The sequence below is a fragment of the Vespa velutina genome, chromosome 15 (assembly GCF_912470025.1).
Source record: "Vespa velutina chromosome 15, iVesVel2.1, whole genome shotgun sequence".
Taxonomy (NCBI): domain Eukaryota; kingdom Metazoa; phylum Arthropoda; class Insecta; order Hymenoptera; family Vespidae; genus Vespa; species Vespa velutina.
Window position 1 is genome coordinate 1,441,253 of NC_062202.1, and position 16,851 is coordinate 1,458,103.

General features: G+C 29.8%; 2 protein-coding genes across 2 annotated transcripts in view; one reads left to right on the plus strand and one right to left on the minus strand.

Annotated features, from left to right (window-relative positions):
* The window catches only part of LOC124954332 (PDZ domain-containing protein 2-like), a 39,245-nt gene extending 29,996 nt beyond the window's left edge, over positions 1 to 9,249 (minus strand). The window contains exon 1 of the mRNA XM_047507114.1: positions 8,801 to 9,249. The gene's annotated coding sequence lies outside the window, so the exon portion shown is untranslated. The remainder of the gene's footprint in view (positions 1 to 8,800) is intronic.
* Positions 9,250 to 10,593: 1,344 nt separating this feature from the next.
* On the plus strand, positions 10,594 to 14,482 carry LOC124954432 (Golgi phosphoprotein 3 homolog sauron). Its single transcript, XM_047507387.1, has 4 exons — positions 10,594 to 11,404; positions 11,534 to 11,780; positions 11,927 to 12,102; positions 12,633 to 14,482. Exons 1-4 carry the CDS (start codon positions 11,156 to 11,158, stop codon positions 12,879 to 12,881), a joined length of 921 nt encoding a protein of 306 aa, XP_047363343.1. The 5' UTR covers positions 10,594 to 11,155; the 3' UTR covers positions 12,882 to 14,482.
* The last annotated feature ends 2,369 nt before the right edge of the window (positions 14,483 to 16,851 follow it).

Sequence of the window (16,851 nt, forward strand, 5' to 3'; positions counted from 1 at the left end):
GCCATTTACTACCCGTTAAAGTCGGCGTAAATCAGAGTAAGGATGGAAGAAAAAGTATATCGTGTCGAGGATGGAAAGAAGGAAAAAGTACTTAAGTCCTTTGCCATCTCTCTGACTCACACTGTAGTTGCATTTTGCTCCGATGAATAGGATGGAACCTGGCCAAAATTGATGACACATGAGTTAGCCAGCGAATTCGGGACTTTCGGATGATTAAATCACCCATTCAAAATATCTTGCACAAAGAAGAAGAAGAAGAAGAAGAAGAAGACGAAGAAGAAGATGAAAAAGACGAAAATGAGGACGAAGACGAAAACGAAGAAGAAGGTTCGACGATCTTTTCACTTTCATCTTTTCTTTTATTCTTTCTTTTTTCCTCTTTTTTTTTTTCTCTTTTTTTTTCCTCTTTTTTCTTCTTCTTTTCCTTCTTCTTCTTTTTTTTTTTTTTTACCTCCTTTTTTTCCCTTTCTTTTCAACGATCCGTTCTCGCGTCAAACTTGTTATGAAAGCAATTAAACGTCTCTCCAATTTTGAAAAAAATTTCTATGTCAAAGGGATAGAGAGAGAGAGAGAGAGAGGGAAAGAGAGAGAGAGAGAGAGAAAGAGGGGGAAAACGAAAGTGTCAGAGTTCTTGAAATTTCAATAGCATAATTCATAGACCTAGGTATAGGTCGATGCCAACGTTCACAGAGAGATATTTTTTCCCTCGCCTGTTTCTTTCTCTCTTAACTTCTCGAAGGTGGTAACCTCGCCCTTACGTAATACATCTCACGATGACTCAATCCTGGGAATGTCTACGATACGTGGAAAATTGTTTACAATGGATATATCTAGTGGTGTTATCATTCGGGACACTTTCCTTTTGCTATAGTTAATGAAAAACGTAATGAAATTTATTCTGACAAATATTTATTATAATAAATGAAAGGAAAAAGGATTATGCAATATTATTCCCGAAGGATAATTACGTTTATTTTTTTCTTCTTCCCTTTTTTTTTTTTTTTTGTAGTAAATCTCTTTCTTTTATTCTATTACTTTTTTTTTTCTTTTTTTCTTATTTAATTTTAACCATATTTATCGTCCCAATATCATACGTGTTTATCGTTTAATCTTCACAGATTAATATCTTTATATATATATATATATATATTTTTTTTTGTTTTTATACCATCAACTAGCACTCTCCCATTGAACTTTATTATCCTGATCAAAAAATTCTGTTATCTAATCCACATTCATTACTTCATCGAACTGTTATTTTTGTTATTAGAGCCCTTGTATCGTGAACATTGAAAATTTATTATATTAATTAAAATTCATCTTTGAGAACATACAAATTGCTTCATAAAAATATATTATTTAATTAATAATGTCTCGTATGAAGTCTCATTGTCCTATCAGGATTACAAGTTCTACAAGCCATTAGGAAGATCGTCTTAGATATTATAGGTACTTTGGAGGATACTATTAGCTACTTGGAGGGAGCTGCTCGAGCAGCTTTTTTTCACTTCGAAAAAGGAAGCAAGAGACTCTTTCTTGGAGCGTGTTCGAGGAAGCACAGAGTCGCTACTCGTTCGTCGTTACCGTGATAAATTCTCCGAACGTGCAACGCGTTAGCTGCATACGAGAGTTCGATGTTCCTTCTCTCTCTCTCTCTCTCTCTCTCTCTCTCTCACTCTCTTATATTTTTCTGATTATATTTTTTTTTTTTTTCGAAAGCGACGAAGAGAAGAGTTGAAAAATTCTCTTGGCATACGTTATACGGTAGAAATAGGAATAACGATGTTGCTAGCGGAATGATAGTGATTGAGGTCACACGCGAACTGAGAAATCATGAAAGCTCTCTTGTTACCGGGTTAACTCCACCCATGAACATGCCATTGTGGAATTTCTGTGATTCGTTTAAAATGAGAGTACGTTGAACCCTTTCCATCGATCGCTATCATAACGTGAGATCGAATTAAATTCGATTTACTGTTCATTTGTATTTGAACAATTTCGTGAGAAAGAGAATGGAATGTCTATTGATACGTCATTTTTGTGATACCTTTTTATTTATTATTTTTCTTTCTTCCATTTTAAAATCTTTTTTTTTTTTTTCATAATTAAAAAACGAACAATTATTAAATCTCGTTGTTCTTATTTCATTGGAGTTTCATTGTATATAATATAAGTATTATTATATTTATTTGAAAGAAGGAAATAGGAGAGAGAGAGAGAGAGAGAGAGAGAGAGAGGGAGAGAGAAAATTCCGTTAAAAAAAAAAAAAAAAAAGAAAAGAAAGAAATAATAAAAGAATAACTTATTTAACAATTATTAGAAATATTCACAGTTCGTTTACTTTCGGCAAGAAAAAAATAAAAAAAATAAAAAAAAATGAAAAAAAGGAGGAAAAAAAGAAGTAAAAAAAAAAAAAAAAAAAAAAAAAGAAACCATTCAAAGAGATTTTATCCGAGTAACAGATTGCACCGTGTATATTCAGCTTAATTATAGATCATGATAAATATTAATCACGATCTTTCGAACGATTCGGAATCTACGAATCGACCTTGTGTGTAATGTTTCTTTGTGTGTAATTGTTTTTTTTAAAAAGAAAAAGAAGAAAAAGGAAGAAGAAGAAGAAGAAGAAGAAGAAGAAAAAGAACGAAACTCGTCCATTCGGTGGAACTTACTTGATGCATTTCGTATGCGTACTCGAAAGGTGTTTTCTCAAGGCCGATAGAGATAGAGGTAAAAAGAAAAAAGGGAAAAGAGTAAAAAGAAAGAAATAAAAAAAGAAAAAAAAAAAAAAGAAAAAGAAAAACATAGTGAGACGATTACGCTACGTGGAGTATTCGACGAACGCGAGCGTTCCATTGGTCGTCAGAGTTAAAGTCATCGCTTCGAAGGACAAGGACGACCCCTCTGCGTAAATTCTACGTGCTCGGAATGCAGGGCGAGCCTTACGTTCGATGAAAAGAGATTTCTCTTTCCCTCTCTCTCTCTCTCTCTCTCTCTCTCTCTCTCTCTTTTTCTCTTTCTCTTTCTTACTCTTTATCTATCTGTTTGTCTTTCCCTCTCTCTCTCTCTCTCTCTCTCTCTCTCTCTCATCTCTTCTTCCCCTCCTCTTTCTCTCTCTCTCTCTCTCTCTCTCTCTCTCTTTCTCTCTTTCTCACTGTCTCTCTCTCTGTCTCTCTTTAAGCTCCTTCGAAAGAAGTGAAAAATTCACGTATTTCGAAAGTTTTCGTTCGGCGGGTATCGGAACGCGTATCGTAAATCGCCTGGCACGAAACTATTCGTTTAATGGCCGATAGTTGGAAGGGTGAATAAAAAAAAAAAAAAAAAAAAAAAAAAAAAAAAAAAAAGAAAAAGAAAAAAAAAAAAAAAAAAAAAAAAAAAAAAAAGGAAGAAAAGAAAAAAAAAAAGAAAGAAAGAAAGGAAGGAAAGATAAAAAAAAATAGTAAAATAAAAATAAAAAGGACAAACACGAACGGCCTTCCCAGTTGTGTTCGGTCGAGAGTAGTAAGTACAAACTCGTGGCTCTGCTACAATATTCGTCGATGTTGTGTTAGAAAGACGGAGGCCATGGCTGAATAAACGTGCACGTATATAAAGATATATATTTGTATGGAGTGTATATACGGATATGTGTGAAAACGAGAGAGCGATATGCGTGCGTACGCGTACGCGTTCTACCGTGACGCGACTCGAAATGTGATTGAACTCGGAGATAGTCTGGTTCGTGGTTAAAACTAAATGGCAATCTAAGAGACACCCGGTATCTACATATATATATATATATATATATATATATATATATATATATGTTTGTATGCATGTAGATATAAGTGCATATAAATGAAATTTTACACTTTTTTTTTCCCTTTAAATATCAGACGGTGTCATGAAGAAATTAATGCATCGTCGTGTACCTTTTTGTTGTTGTTGTTGTTGTTGTTATTGTGTATGTGTGTGTGTGTGTGTGTGTATGTTTTAGAAAACTTTTGAATGAAAATTAATGTAAAAAAAAAAAAGTATACAATTAATAATTGCAATCTTGTTTAAACGATCTTAATTGTTTTAATTGAATGTGAAACGTAATGAAACTTATTTGATGTATTATTAAAGATTAATTATATATAATTAGTAACATATTAATTTCAATTAGAAATAAATTAAAAGTATTCGAGATCGTTTTATAAGAATCATATGTAGTTGAAATCTTTAGAGAAAAAAAAAAAAGAGAAAAAAAGAAAAAAAGAAAAGAAAAGAAAAGAAAAAAGCAAAAATGCTTAATTAACGAGAAAAAAAACTCGATATCGAAAAGAACGATATCTCGATTATTGTTCTAATTAAATATAAAAAAGAAATATATATATATATATATATATATTAAGAAATAAATGAGAAATATCTCCGATAGATCATTTCAAACTTATATGATATTAACTGGTACACCATAGACCTAATTAAAAAATAAATTAAAATTAATATTCATTTAATTCGTGTTATATCTCTTAGAAACTAAAATCGACGAAGGAAATTACGCGAGACATTACGACCGAAAGCGAGGATTAATTATTATCGTCGAAACAAGCATATACCACGCGTGGCATAGGAATTATTGTTAGTGTTGGTGAGCTTCTTACATACTAGTAGTGCTTTCACTACACGCGCTACTTCAACGATATTATCATTTTTTCCACTTAACTGCACGTAAGTGTCCGTGAAGTGTAAGAAGATAAAATCGAAACGGCCGTTTTGCATTCCTTACTGAAAACAGTTTGAAATTCGTACGATTTGCAAGGGAAAAAAAGAAAATATAATAAAATAAAATAAAATAAGGAAAAAAAAAACAAAAAAACAAAAAAAAATAAGAAAGAAAAATAAAGAAGAAAAAGAAATGAAAAATATAATAGACCGGTTAGAATCCAAAATGGATGAATGGATGGATGGATGGATGAATAAATAGATTTCATGACACGGAACATAACGCAATGCAAAGCCATAATAATCGTGCGTACTTTCACTCGAAAGTTTCCTTCGAACGACGCTTTTAGTTCAGCCAACGATCGGCACATTAAAATTCTCTACACACAAAACGGGAACCACAAGAGAGAAGTGCGCTCCAGTAAACGCAAATCGCTTCATGCACCTTTAATCCTTGTAAGAAGGATCGATTAGTCATTTTGATTTATAACAGTTTATTATTTACGACTACCGCTTTCGAAAACTTTCATACGATGGATACGTTAAAAGGGATGATAATATAATTTTGTCTAATAAAATTGTAGATAGGTTAAATTTTTACAGTATGATATTTCTAATCTAAAACGATAAGAAAAGATTCAATGTCTTTTAAAAGGATTATCGAAGATATTTAGAAAATTTCTATGTACAAATCATTAGAATTATATTATTGATTATTATATGATATTAATTCTGAGGTGAAATTAAATTTATATTTATATATATATATATATATCATTAATAGAATTCATTCAAATAATCCTTTCAATATTTGGAATTAAAATTAATATAAATTTTAAAGATATTTTACAATTAATAATAACTTCGAACGTTCTTTACGAGGATTTAAAAAAAAAAAAAAATAATTAATTAATATCAATTTTGAAATTTGTATACGAGTGTCTTGTAATACAAATTATTTAAATGTTACAAATATGAATAATTCAAAATGAAGAAGATAATCGTCCTATATAGTCACCGATAACCACGATGGTTATATAAAGATCGAAACAACTTTGTGACGCAACCGTAGGTGGTTTTGTTGACACGAGCAATCACGCGTGTTGCCACCTGCATTGGTGTTGCGTTGCAAAATGCGCGCATTTTCACGGAGTATTTCGTTCTCAATAACGTTATATAAAATATAAATGAGTGTCGAAATAGAAGGGACTCCGTCCTTCGAGGTAACAATACGATGTCACATTTATTTGTAATCTTATCGCGAAAGAAAAATTTATACGATACGTAAGCGTCGCCTTCAAATTTTATATAAAGTATAAATAAAAAGGATTTTTCAAAATTTTCAATTTATAAATCTATAGATATATAAAAAAAATTTACGAATAATATTATACTCATAAGTATATTATATTACGATGCGGGACATTAAGCAAAACTATATATTGACACTTGTCAATTAATCATAATATTAAATGATTCAATGAATTTATGTAAATATCTACGATTAAAAAAATAATCTTTCCCTTTAATAATCATAAAAATTATAACAATAATTTATTAATTCTTCTTTTGTAGTGATTTTTAAAAGAAAAGAAAAAAAAAGATATAAGAAAAATATAACATAGACAATTGGAATGAAAGAAAATTTATTGGACTTTAAATTAGAGATTTTCAAGAATCGTTTCGCATAAAATATACTTTTGCATAAAATATATTCGCATAAAATATATTTGTAAAGGGATGAAATATATGTACATACATATACAATATATTAAAAAAAACAACACACACATACACATACACACACACACACACACACACACACACACATATATATATATATATATATAGAATCTAAACATTTGTTGATAGCTTCCGAATAGAAATATAGCGGGAGTATCGAGAGTGTGCATCGAGTCTATCGAGAGAGGTGCTGTTGCTTTCTCGAAGAGAGTCACGAAATGGGGGGGAAAGAGGGGGTTGGGTCGAGGGGGCAGGGGCAGAAGCAGGGGCCTGAGCAGAGGGGGGTGAGGGGGAACAGCGAGGGGCACACCTGAATCATCCGTGGAATGTAACGCTCCGGCCATTTGGATTTTACCGTACCTTCTCGTTCCGTAGCCATCGTCTCCATGGCTCTCTCTCTCTCTCTCTCTCTCTCTCTCTCTCTCTTTCTCTCTTTCTCTCTTTCTCTCTCTCTCTCTCTCTCTCTCTCTCTCTTTCTCTCTGAGAACTTTGCCAGAGAGAAGGAAGAGAAACCAGAGAGGAAAAAGGAGAGGAACGAGAAAGAGAGAGAAAGAGAGAGAGAGAGAGAGAGAGAGAGAGAGAGAGAGAAGATAGACTGGATGGTGTTGTTTAACAGTAGCAACCCTGGCCGTCGAATAACGAGCCACGCGAACGAATCAATTAACGAACGGCAAACTTTCTTCAGGTAAACCTCGACACGGGTCACCGTCTTCATCGATCTTGAATTTTTATTACAATACCAGTACCAGTATATATCAATTATAATTAATTGTTCGAGCGAATTTCTTCGAACCAACGACGAAAAGTCTATACCCATGTGATCGTTCTTAAAATCTATTCGATATTCTTTTTTAATGTTTAATATGAATTTATGTAAAAATTAAATGAAACAATAGATTTCGTTGAGTTAAATGTCGTTATTGAAAATTATAATGATCGAAATTATAAAGAAAATTATTAAACGATCTCAATACAATTCTATCAACGTTTATTAATTAGATTAGATCAAACTCGATCGTTCTGATACTGTTTTTAAACGTTTCTATTTCTTTTTTTTTCTCTTTTTTTTTTTTTCACGAAGGATCCTCTTTTTTTCTCCTCTTGCGATCATAATCATAGAAAAAAAATAGTTCCGTCCGAAGCTTCGAACGATTTAGATTTTATGAGATATCGTTAAAGTCCTTATTGAGAAGTATCCTTGCGATGTCAGCGAGAAAAAATAAATGAAAAATAAAATCAAACGAGAATTGAATCGACTAAAATCAAAAAGGATTGAAATCCTTCCTTGGAATGTTCCGTTTTAACGAGCCCGCATCGGCAAGGATCTCTTTTATTGCTTGTTGCAAATCCGTTTCGTTCGTATTGCTATTTCTTCTCGTGTAAATTGAAACGTAACGAAGCAGCAAGTAGAAACAACGTCGACAGGTCATCGACGTTCTCTTCGGAGGATCAGCTGGCCGTAGATCCTCATTTTAGTAATAAATACTTATGTATATATATACATATATATATATATAGTGTGTGTGTGTGTGTGCATGTGCGTGCATGTGTTTATACGTCGGGACGAATTGAAGTGGAATCATCTGTGGTAAAACTGGGTGTTCACATAATTAAAAAAAACATCACAACTTCTTTCGTTAATTATGAATAATAAGATGAATAACATTGTTACGCATTTTTCCCATGATTTCGCTTTTACGCGAACGATTACTGAACGAAAGAAAGATGTGCCTGAATTATGAAGACGTAAGATATTTTTCTTAATAATTATTATTAATTAAATCACGTCTCTTTTTATTCTTTCCATTATTCCCTCGAAATACGATAAAACATCATTTCGATAACAATTAATCCAATTCACTGGCAAAAGATTAAAAAAAATTATCTGATACAAAATGATAATAATCGATAGGATGATTGATCCAATAACCATTGACACCATTTTTATACATTAAGAGTTATAACGTTAATGAAAAGTAAATTTATGTATATATCATATGTATATATTTATATTTATACAAATTTCTCCTAAAGTTTATTCATTTTTATATTATATCAATAAATATACTTTTATCGTTCTGTCGAATGAAGTTTTTCTTTATGTCAAATAAGAAACGTCATGGAATTTTGCAAATGATTTCATATTCACAAATGTCACGCTCTAAATGTCTCCTTGAAAATCATTCACGTTTTATGATATTAAAATATCATAAACGTGGGAAAATTTGATATTATATAAGTATTATATTTCGTCGATATATTAATATGACGTAGATACACAAAACACACGTGACACATATTATCATCGGCGATCGTGATAACGATTGTTAAACAACGCTTTTGATGAAGTACTTTCGATCTTGCTCACCTGACACCCGTATTGACGAAGAACCGATCTGCTCAGTGGTGGTCCAAACGCAGCATCTTCCTTGATCCTTCGATCTCTCTTCTGGTTTTTTTGTTTCTTATTATTTTTCTTTTTTGTTTTTCTAAAATCCTTTTCTCTCTCTCTCTCTCTCTCTCTCTCTCTCTCTATCTCTCTCTCTCTCTCTTTCTTTTTTTTCTTCTTCGTGCACAAGTACGTAAATGATTATAAAAAGAAACTAGAAAATATCTTTTTCGAGCTTAACTCTTCAATCACACAACAAACGCGATGATCGAAAAATATATATATATAAATATATGTGTATATATATATATATATATATATATATAAATATATATGTATATATATATAAATAAATAAATATATATATATATGTGATCGAGAAATGCCTTGGACACTTCCACCGAGCGAGCGGGTCCGAACGACTGAAAGTGCCTCTCGGTACGTTCGCGCGCCTTCCTCGAAGGAATCATTCGCTCTATCCCTACTCTCTCTCTCTCTCATGGATTCTCTGACTACCGTGCTGAACCTGGTTAACACGAGAACGAAGCGATGTCGAATGGATCGGGACGATCTATTGAAAGAAATCGTTTTCCTTTTTCGACTTTCGAAATGTTATCTCCAAATCGAACGAAATAATTCTTTTTTCTTTTTCCTTTTTTTTCTTTTTTTTTTTTTTGTGAATCCGTTATTCGCTTTATCTTTTTTTTTTTTTCCTTTTTTTTCTTTTTGCGGAGAAATAAATAATTTAATTTTTCTATATATATATATATATATATATATATAGTTTTTTTACAAGCGTAATCAATTTTTTTGTACGTAGAATTAAAAACTTTACAAATTGGATTGGAGATTGTAACTTTACTCGTTAAATAAAATTCCATTCCTTTTTTTCTTTTCTTTTTTCTGTTCTTTTTTTTCTGTTTTTCTATTTTTTCTTTTTTTTTTTTTTTTTTAAGATCAGTAAATTTTCCAAAGAACAAAGTCAAAAATTTTTGATTACAATATTTTTTTCATATCTTTTTCTTGGCCTTTAGTCGCAAGGGTCATATCTTTTTTCTTAGTCAGTTCAAAGATATACCGCATTGCGGACTCTTACGATTCTCAGGAATGCCGATAAACGGCGATAATTGGCGCAGGACAAATCGCAAATCGATGCACGACCGTTGCGTTGGATACCACGAAGCGATATCGATCGTATGTCAAACCTTTCGCTTATCCAGAATCGGCGGTAAGAATAAAGCTCAACTAAAAATAAAGTGATGAGACGTTTAGAATGTCACGCACGAAAGATTTGAAGAAAAGATTGTTAAAAGATTTGTAGAAGAGACACGTATGTATGTATATATACGTGCACGTATATCCGGGGACGTAGTATAGCATTAATAAATTAATCGTAAATTTAATAATCGTGTTATTAAAAAAAAAAAGAAAAAAAAAAAAAAAGAAAAAAGATCGAATTACGATCGAGATGAAAATGAGAAAAAGTGCGAATATTAAGTTTAAAACGATTATTTTATACAAATAAAAAGGGAAAATTTTTCATTTGATACAATAAATAAATATTGTTACTTAGGGATCATTGATTTTTGATAGAATCCATAATTTCAATCGAAATTACAAATTTATATTTTCGCGAAAATTCAAAATGCCCGCTTATTAAGACGCGTCGATAAGAGAGAAGAAGCTCATTTGTCATAGGTGGTTGAAGAGACACGTGACCAATGACGACAGCGACACTGGCGACACTAACGTTAGTCCTCCAAATAGACACGTTTCCGTTCTAAACAATTACGGTCACGGGGTGCATCGTTCGCGGTCGGTTACGAGGTGATTTTGATTTAAGGAGTAGAGAAATCGTTGCGAATATTTTCTTTAGATTTAATAAAAAAAAAAAAAGATTACTTCTATAATTTAGTCGTTGATAAGGATAAGAGAGAAAAATAAAAAAAAAGGGGAAAAAAAAAGAAGAAAAAGAAAAATAAGTAACGTAGAAGGAGAAGTTTTATCGTATTACGTTATCGGAGTTAAAACTACGTTTTCTTTTCACGTAAGCTGATGTCTTTCGTCAGCTCGTATGATAGCATCCTAGTGGCGAAATAAAAAAGCAACGACCGTACGGGAGGTAGCTGGCCATCTTGGAAAACAGATATGGTTGTATCGAGAGAAACGTCAACAGAATTGTGTTTACTTCGTACGATACATGCCGCGAGAGGTGTCTTAGTTTAATTACATTTATAATAGACTTAGCTTAATCGCACGGAAGTGAGACCGACACGGTGGCGTATCTGACACGCGGACGTTATCGCAAAAGGTGCGTAATTTTGCTTCCGAAGGATGAATCGAGGTGACGGATTGGTGCAGAGAAGACGAGTGGTTAACAGTAGCAGCAGCAGCAGTGGATTCGGCCAGGATGGTTCCAATGAACTTGGTCATAATGACAAGTTGTCTGGTAACAGTATGGACACCGATTGTTCATCTCAAAAAGATTTAAATTCTAATCCTACGATAGACGATGATTCTGATAAAGAAACCAGATTGACTCTTATGGAAGAGGTTTTACTCCTTGGTCTTAAGGACAAGGAGGTAAGGACATAGAAACTCCTTTTTTTTTTTTTTTTTTTTTTCTCTCTCTCTCCCAATCCTTCGCTTATGTCTCTCTTCCTCGATATCTCTCTTCTTACTCCTTAGGGATTTGTTTTTATTAATTCTTAGGGTTATACTTCGTTTTGGAACGATTGCATAAGCTCAGGCCTACGTGGATGTATCTTGGCCGAACTTGGATTTCGTGGTCGTGTAGAATTAGAAAAAGCTGGAATGCGTAAGAAAGGATTATTATCAAGGAAATTACTCTTAAAGAATGACGCACCTACTGGAGACGTATTGCTGGATGAAGCTTTGAAACATTTAAAAGATACAGATCCTCCAGAGACAGTACCAAGTTGGATAGAATATTTAAGTGGTTTGTAATTAATTGATAATTTTTCTTTTTATTTCTTTTTTTCTTTTTTTCCTTTTTTTTTTTTTTTATTTTTATTTTTTCTTTTTTTAACCTCCACGATAGTAATTCAATTTTTATTTTGGCCCTCGTTATATGTATTGTTACAGGTGAAACGTGGAATCCTTTGAAGCTACGTTATCAGTTAAAAAATGTTAGAGAGAGATTAGCTAAAAATCTTGTAGAAAAGGGTGTATTAACTACAGAAAAACAAAACTTCTTACTCTTTGATATGACAACTCATCCTCTTACTGATAACCTTGCCAAAAGTCGTCTTGTTAAAAAGGTAATTAGATTTTTGTTATATACTTATATATTATTTGTTTATACTTATCTGTTTATGCTCTCTCTCTCTCTCTCTATATGTATGTATTTTGTTATGCACGCGCAAACATATTCTGTTTTGTTTTAATACTTCAGAAATAATGGTAATATCTTATCTCTTTGTTTGTATTCTCTCATCTTCTAAATTGGGTATTCATATTAATCACTAAAAATGATAAGAGGAATTATCATTTGTAACATTTTGCTTGTATTTACTATAAAAGTATATTTGTATCTTCTATTCATACATATGTTTGGAGAATATCTGTATCTTTTTTATATTTTTTTTTTGTTCTTTTTTTTCTTTTTTTTTTTTAATTATTTCCAGGATACGCAATTTAACATGCGTATCCGTTTAGTTGGTTTTTCTATTCATTGAAAATATATATAGTGGAAAAATTATATAATTATTAATTCATCTGTTTTGAAACATTAGCATCATTTAGAATATAAGATTGTTATATTTATAGAGCAGTCATATTTTATTTACAGATTCAGGAGGCTGTGTTAGGTCGTTGGGTAAATGATGCAGGTCGTATGGATAGGCGGACGTTAGCATTAGTGATCCTAGCCCATGCGGCTGATGTATTAGAGAATGCATTTGCACCTCTTTGCGATGACGATTACGAAGTAGCAATGCGCCGAGTTCGAACTTTATTGGATCTAGATTTTGAAGCTGAAGCTGCTAAACCTAATGCCAATCCTGTATTATGGGCTGTATTTGCCGCATTCACTAAGTAACACAGTTTTCATAAATTAAAAGTGTAACTTATGAACGTTGGATAATAGTGTGAACAGTGGGATTACCAATTTTGCATGTATTTCAGTTGTATACTTAAAAGAAATAGTTACAAGATCATTGTTACGATCATATGATTCAGACCAAATAACATATAGTTGACTGCATGAAAAGCAGCGTTAGGATATATTAATCATTTTCATTATTATTTAATATCTTTGATAACTGAACTGTATATAAGTTCAGATTGGTGACATCGTAAAGTAACGAAATTCCGTGTGTGAATGTGCACTTCGAGTGTGATTTAGTGCCATGTAGGGTTTGATAAAAAAAATTCTCATCGTACAGAATTTTATGAAATATTTATTATCTGCATCTGTATAGAATCCTTCACGTATATTTATAGATACAGCCTTATACGGTAAACTGTATCTCTCATGTTATTTGCTACATCATTGATGACTGTTGCTTAAAAATAAAAGACAATATAAGAGGCAGTATAGCAAATTGGAAATATTATAACATTATGTTCTAATCGCTAGTGCCCCTCCCTACGGGCGTCTATATTGCATTTGGATATATCTTATAATGACATTCTTTTCAAATTGAAGCACAGATTGATAAGATTCACTGGGTGGCAGTAAAGCAATTAATTTTTTACTTGTATGACCTGCATTATAGAATTTTATAAAAAATATTCCTTTCGATGCTTTAAATATTTTATATATTTCGCATTATCAATAATTTTTTTGTAATATATTTAATGGAATACTTCCTTTATATTTGAATTTTATAGAGAAAGCACAAATACATAAACATTGATCTATTTACTTTCATGAAAAATATAAATGCTAATAATTGCAATATTAATATTATCATTCTTAGAGATAATAATTATTAACAAATATTGACATATATATTGCTCCTTTTAGCTGTAGAAAAAAATTTCATTATGATGCTTATATATATATATAAAAAAAAAATAACATTATATAAAATTATTAAACATGGGCTTTATTGGTTAAACTAATAATTTCAAAATAAGACATGATTTAGTTACCTATATATCTATCAAGAATATACAAGGCATTCGATTTATACGTTTCGTACATTTTAAATTATTATTAAGTTAATTGTTGCTATTTGAGTATTAATTTTAATAAGTATTTAGTAAAATTGTAATATTATTGTCATATAGTTTTCTTTTTCTTTTTCTTTTTTTTTTAATGCAGGTTGAAAAAAATTACACAAGTATTTTAGTAATCATACTTATTTTTATGTATTTTTAAATGTAGTTAAGTCTTTTTTGTCTTCATTAGATTATAATATTTTATTACATAGCTGTCCATTTGACAGAATGCAGATATCTATTATAATTTAATGTAATATAATATTCTGCCTATATATATTTTAAATGGTAGTAGCTTGCTGGTCAAGCAGATGTAACAGGTATTAGCTGGACAAGGCATTTATTTTTGTTACATTGTTACTAGTGGATTTCTTTGCTTGTGACACTTCTATAAATTATAGGTAGTTCTTTTTTCTTTTGAAATAACGTTCTTTTCAATATTAATGCTAAAGTAAAATGATTTAGATTAATATAATCAATTTGTTATATATTTATATATTTATATATTTATATTTATATATATATATATATATATATATATAATATATAATATATATTTTGTACACACACACACATATGCACACACACACATATATATATATGTGTGTGTTATGTATGTATGTGTGTATGGAAGCTCTACTGCCACTTGGTTGAAAAATTTGAATATTATATTCTCCAATGAAAAAGAAAATACACATCACAATACGTGCTCTATTACAATATTTTAAATAGTGACATACATGTATTTGCAATTGAGTATATTTGGAATAATTTTTAAATGAGGCCATACATAGAAAACTTGTAATTAAAAATGAGATTATGAAAAGAACTTTCTTGTCTATTTATATATTTTGTAATACTACATCATAAAATTCCTTATATAATTGCTGATTATTAATAATGTTTATATATTTATAAAAATCATTGTACTTTTACTATCAAGAAGTAATATGTCAGGTATTTGTAATAATGGTAAAATATCGTAAATTTGTTCAATGAAATTATTTATATTTGATGCCTGATAATAATTTTTATTTCAAATGTATGAGCTTTTTTAAGTTTATCAAGTTTATTAGAAAAGTTCATCATAAATAATTTTCTATGCATTGCCACTTTGGATAATAGTCTGAATATATGAAAGTATAATTATCACAGAGAAAATATGCAATGATTTATTTTAAGAGCTTGTAGTATAATATTTTGTTCCTTTAAAAAGCAAGGGTAATTTCGTTACAAATATAAAATATATAAAAACAATAGTATATTAACAGAAATATGATCAAAATAACTTGAATAAAATCAAATATATTTTCTGAAATTCTATCCCATTTGTTTGATCACTGTAAATCACTTGTAAATACTGCATTATAAATTACTGTTAATCGAGATTTATAATTTCAGTTGCACTTCTATATGTAATATATCCTTATTATAGAAGTAAATGTAAAATACACATATTAAGAAATAAAACAATTTTTTTTTGTGTATAATAAGTGTATTACTGTAAATGAGAATTCTAAAGAAATCTTTGTAGAATAGTATATACCATAGAAACATATGCTGATAAAAATTTTTTTAGATATCAGAAAAAAAGAAAAAAAACATATATATATATATACATATACATATATATACACACATATATATATATATACATACATACATACACACACACACTTAAGTTTTACAAAATATTATATTTTCTTTGCGTTTATGAGATTACCTACTCTAATACTGTGGTTATTACAAAAGAAATTTGTGTATATTTAAACACGTGTCTCAACACATTGGTTATAAGATAATATTGTATGCTTGGAATAAGTGCAAATAATTAAACATATTGTATAAAGGCATGTGAATAAAAAAGTATGATTAAAGTGGAGAGAACGAAATGTAAGTATTAGGGATACATGCATACACATACATACATATATATATATATATAAATATATGTATATATATATATATATTTATATAAATATATATACATATATATGAAGACATAATCGCATTGGAAGATCGCGCCATTTGTACTTAAAAACTAAATTATTAACGACTAATATTTTGATGAATTATTAATTCGAATTGCAATTGATAGAATTTATAAGTGTGTTTATATATATTTGAATTAAAAGTATACGTGGTTGCGATCGATTCTGCGTGTTTTCGAGGACCTATTAAATAAAAATATAATATACAAATATAATAAAAATATGATAACATCCTTAAAAAAATTATTTTATTTTTTATTACTTGATATGCATTACTATACATCACTGTGTACAAACATTTATAGAACAGAAGGATATTATCTATTTAAAAGAAATAGATACTTATTCTTCTTATTATTATTATTATTACTATTATTATTATTATTATTATTATTATTATCATCATTATTACCATTATAAACATGTATTGAATGTAATAAATTAAATATTGCTGATAATACATATACATCTAAAAATCATTTTGTTTTTGTAATATAGTTTAAAAAGACAAAATTTTTTTTTAATCCAAAAATGATCTATATATTCTCACTATCATTTCTATTATGATATATAACAAATTGAAATATTCTTTTTTCGTAAGACTGATTCATATAGTATGAAAATGTAATTGTAGAAACTACTAATTCTTTCTTATGTACAGTATATATATATTATATACGTAGAAAATTTATACAAACTATAGTATAAATGGGTGATATTATTACAATAATGTAATTCTCATTGCATCAGTCTATGCATTATTTCTTTCATTTCGATTTGTATTATATTTAAAATGAAAATTTATATAATAATATTTCTCCATTATAGTTATAAATAAAATAGAGTAAAAAA

What these genes read in the sequence shown, in the direction of transcription:
- LOC124954432 (XM_047507387.1), top strand. Translation starts at nt 11,156, where the DNA reads ATGAATCGAGGTGACGGATTGGTGCAGAGAAGACGAGTGGTTAACAGT. An exon ending in TTGGTCTTAAGGACAAGGAG is followed by an intron (nt 11,405 to 11,533) that starts GTAAGGACATAG and finishes ATTAATTCTTAG; the next exon opens with GGTTATACTTCGTTTTGGAA. An exon ending in TTGGATAGAATATTTAAGTG is followed by an intron (nt 11,781 to 11,926) that starts GTTTGTAATTAA and finishes GTATTGTTACAG; the next exon opens with GTGAAACGTGGAATCCTTTG.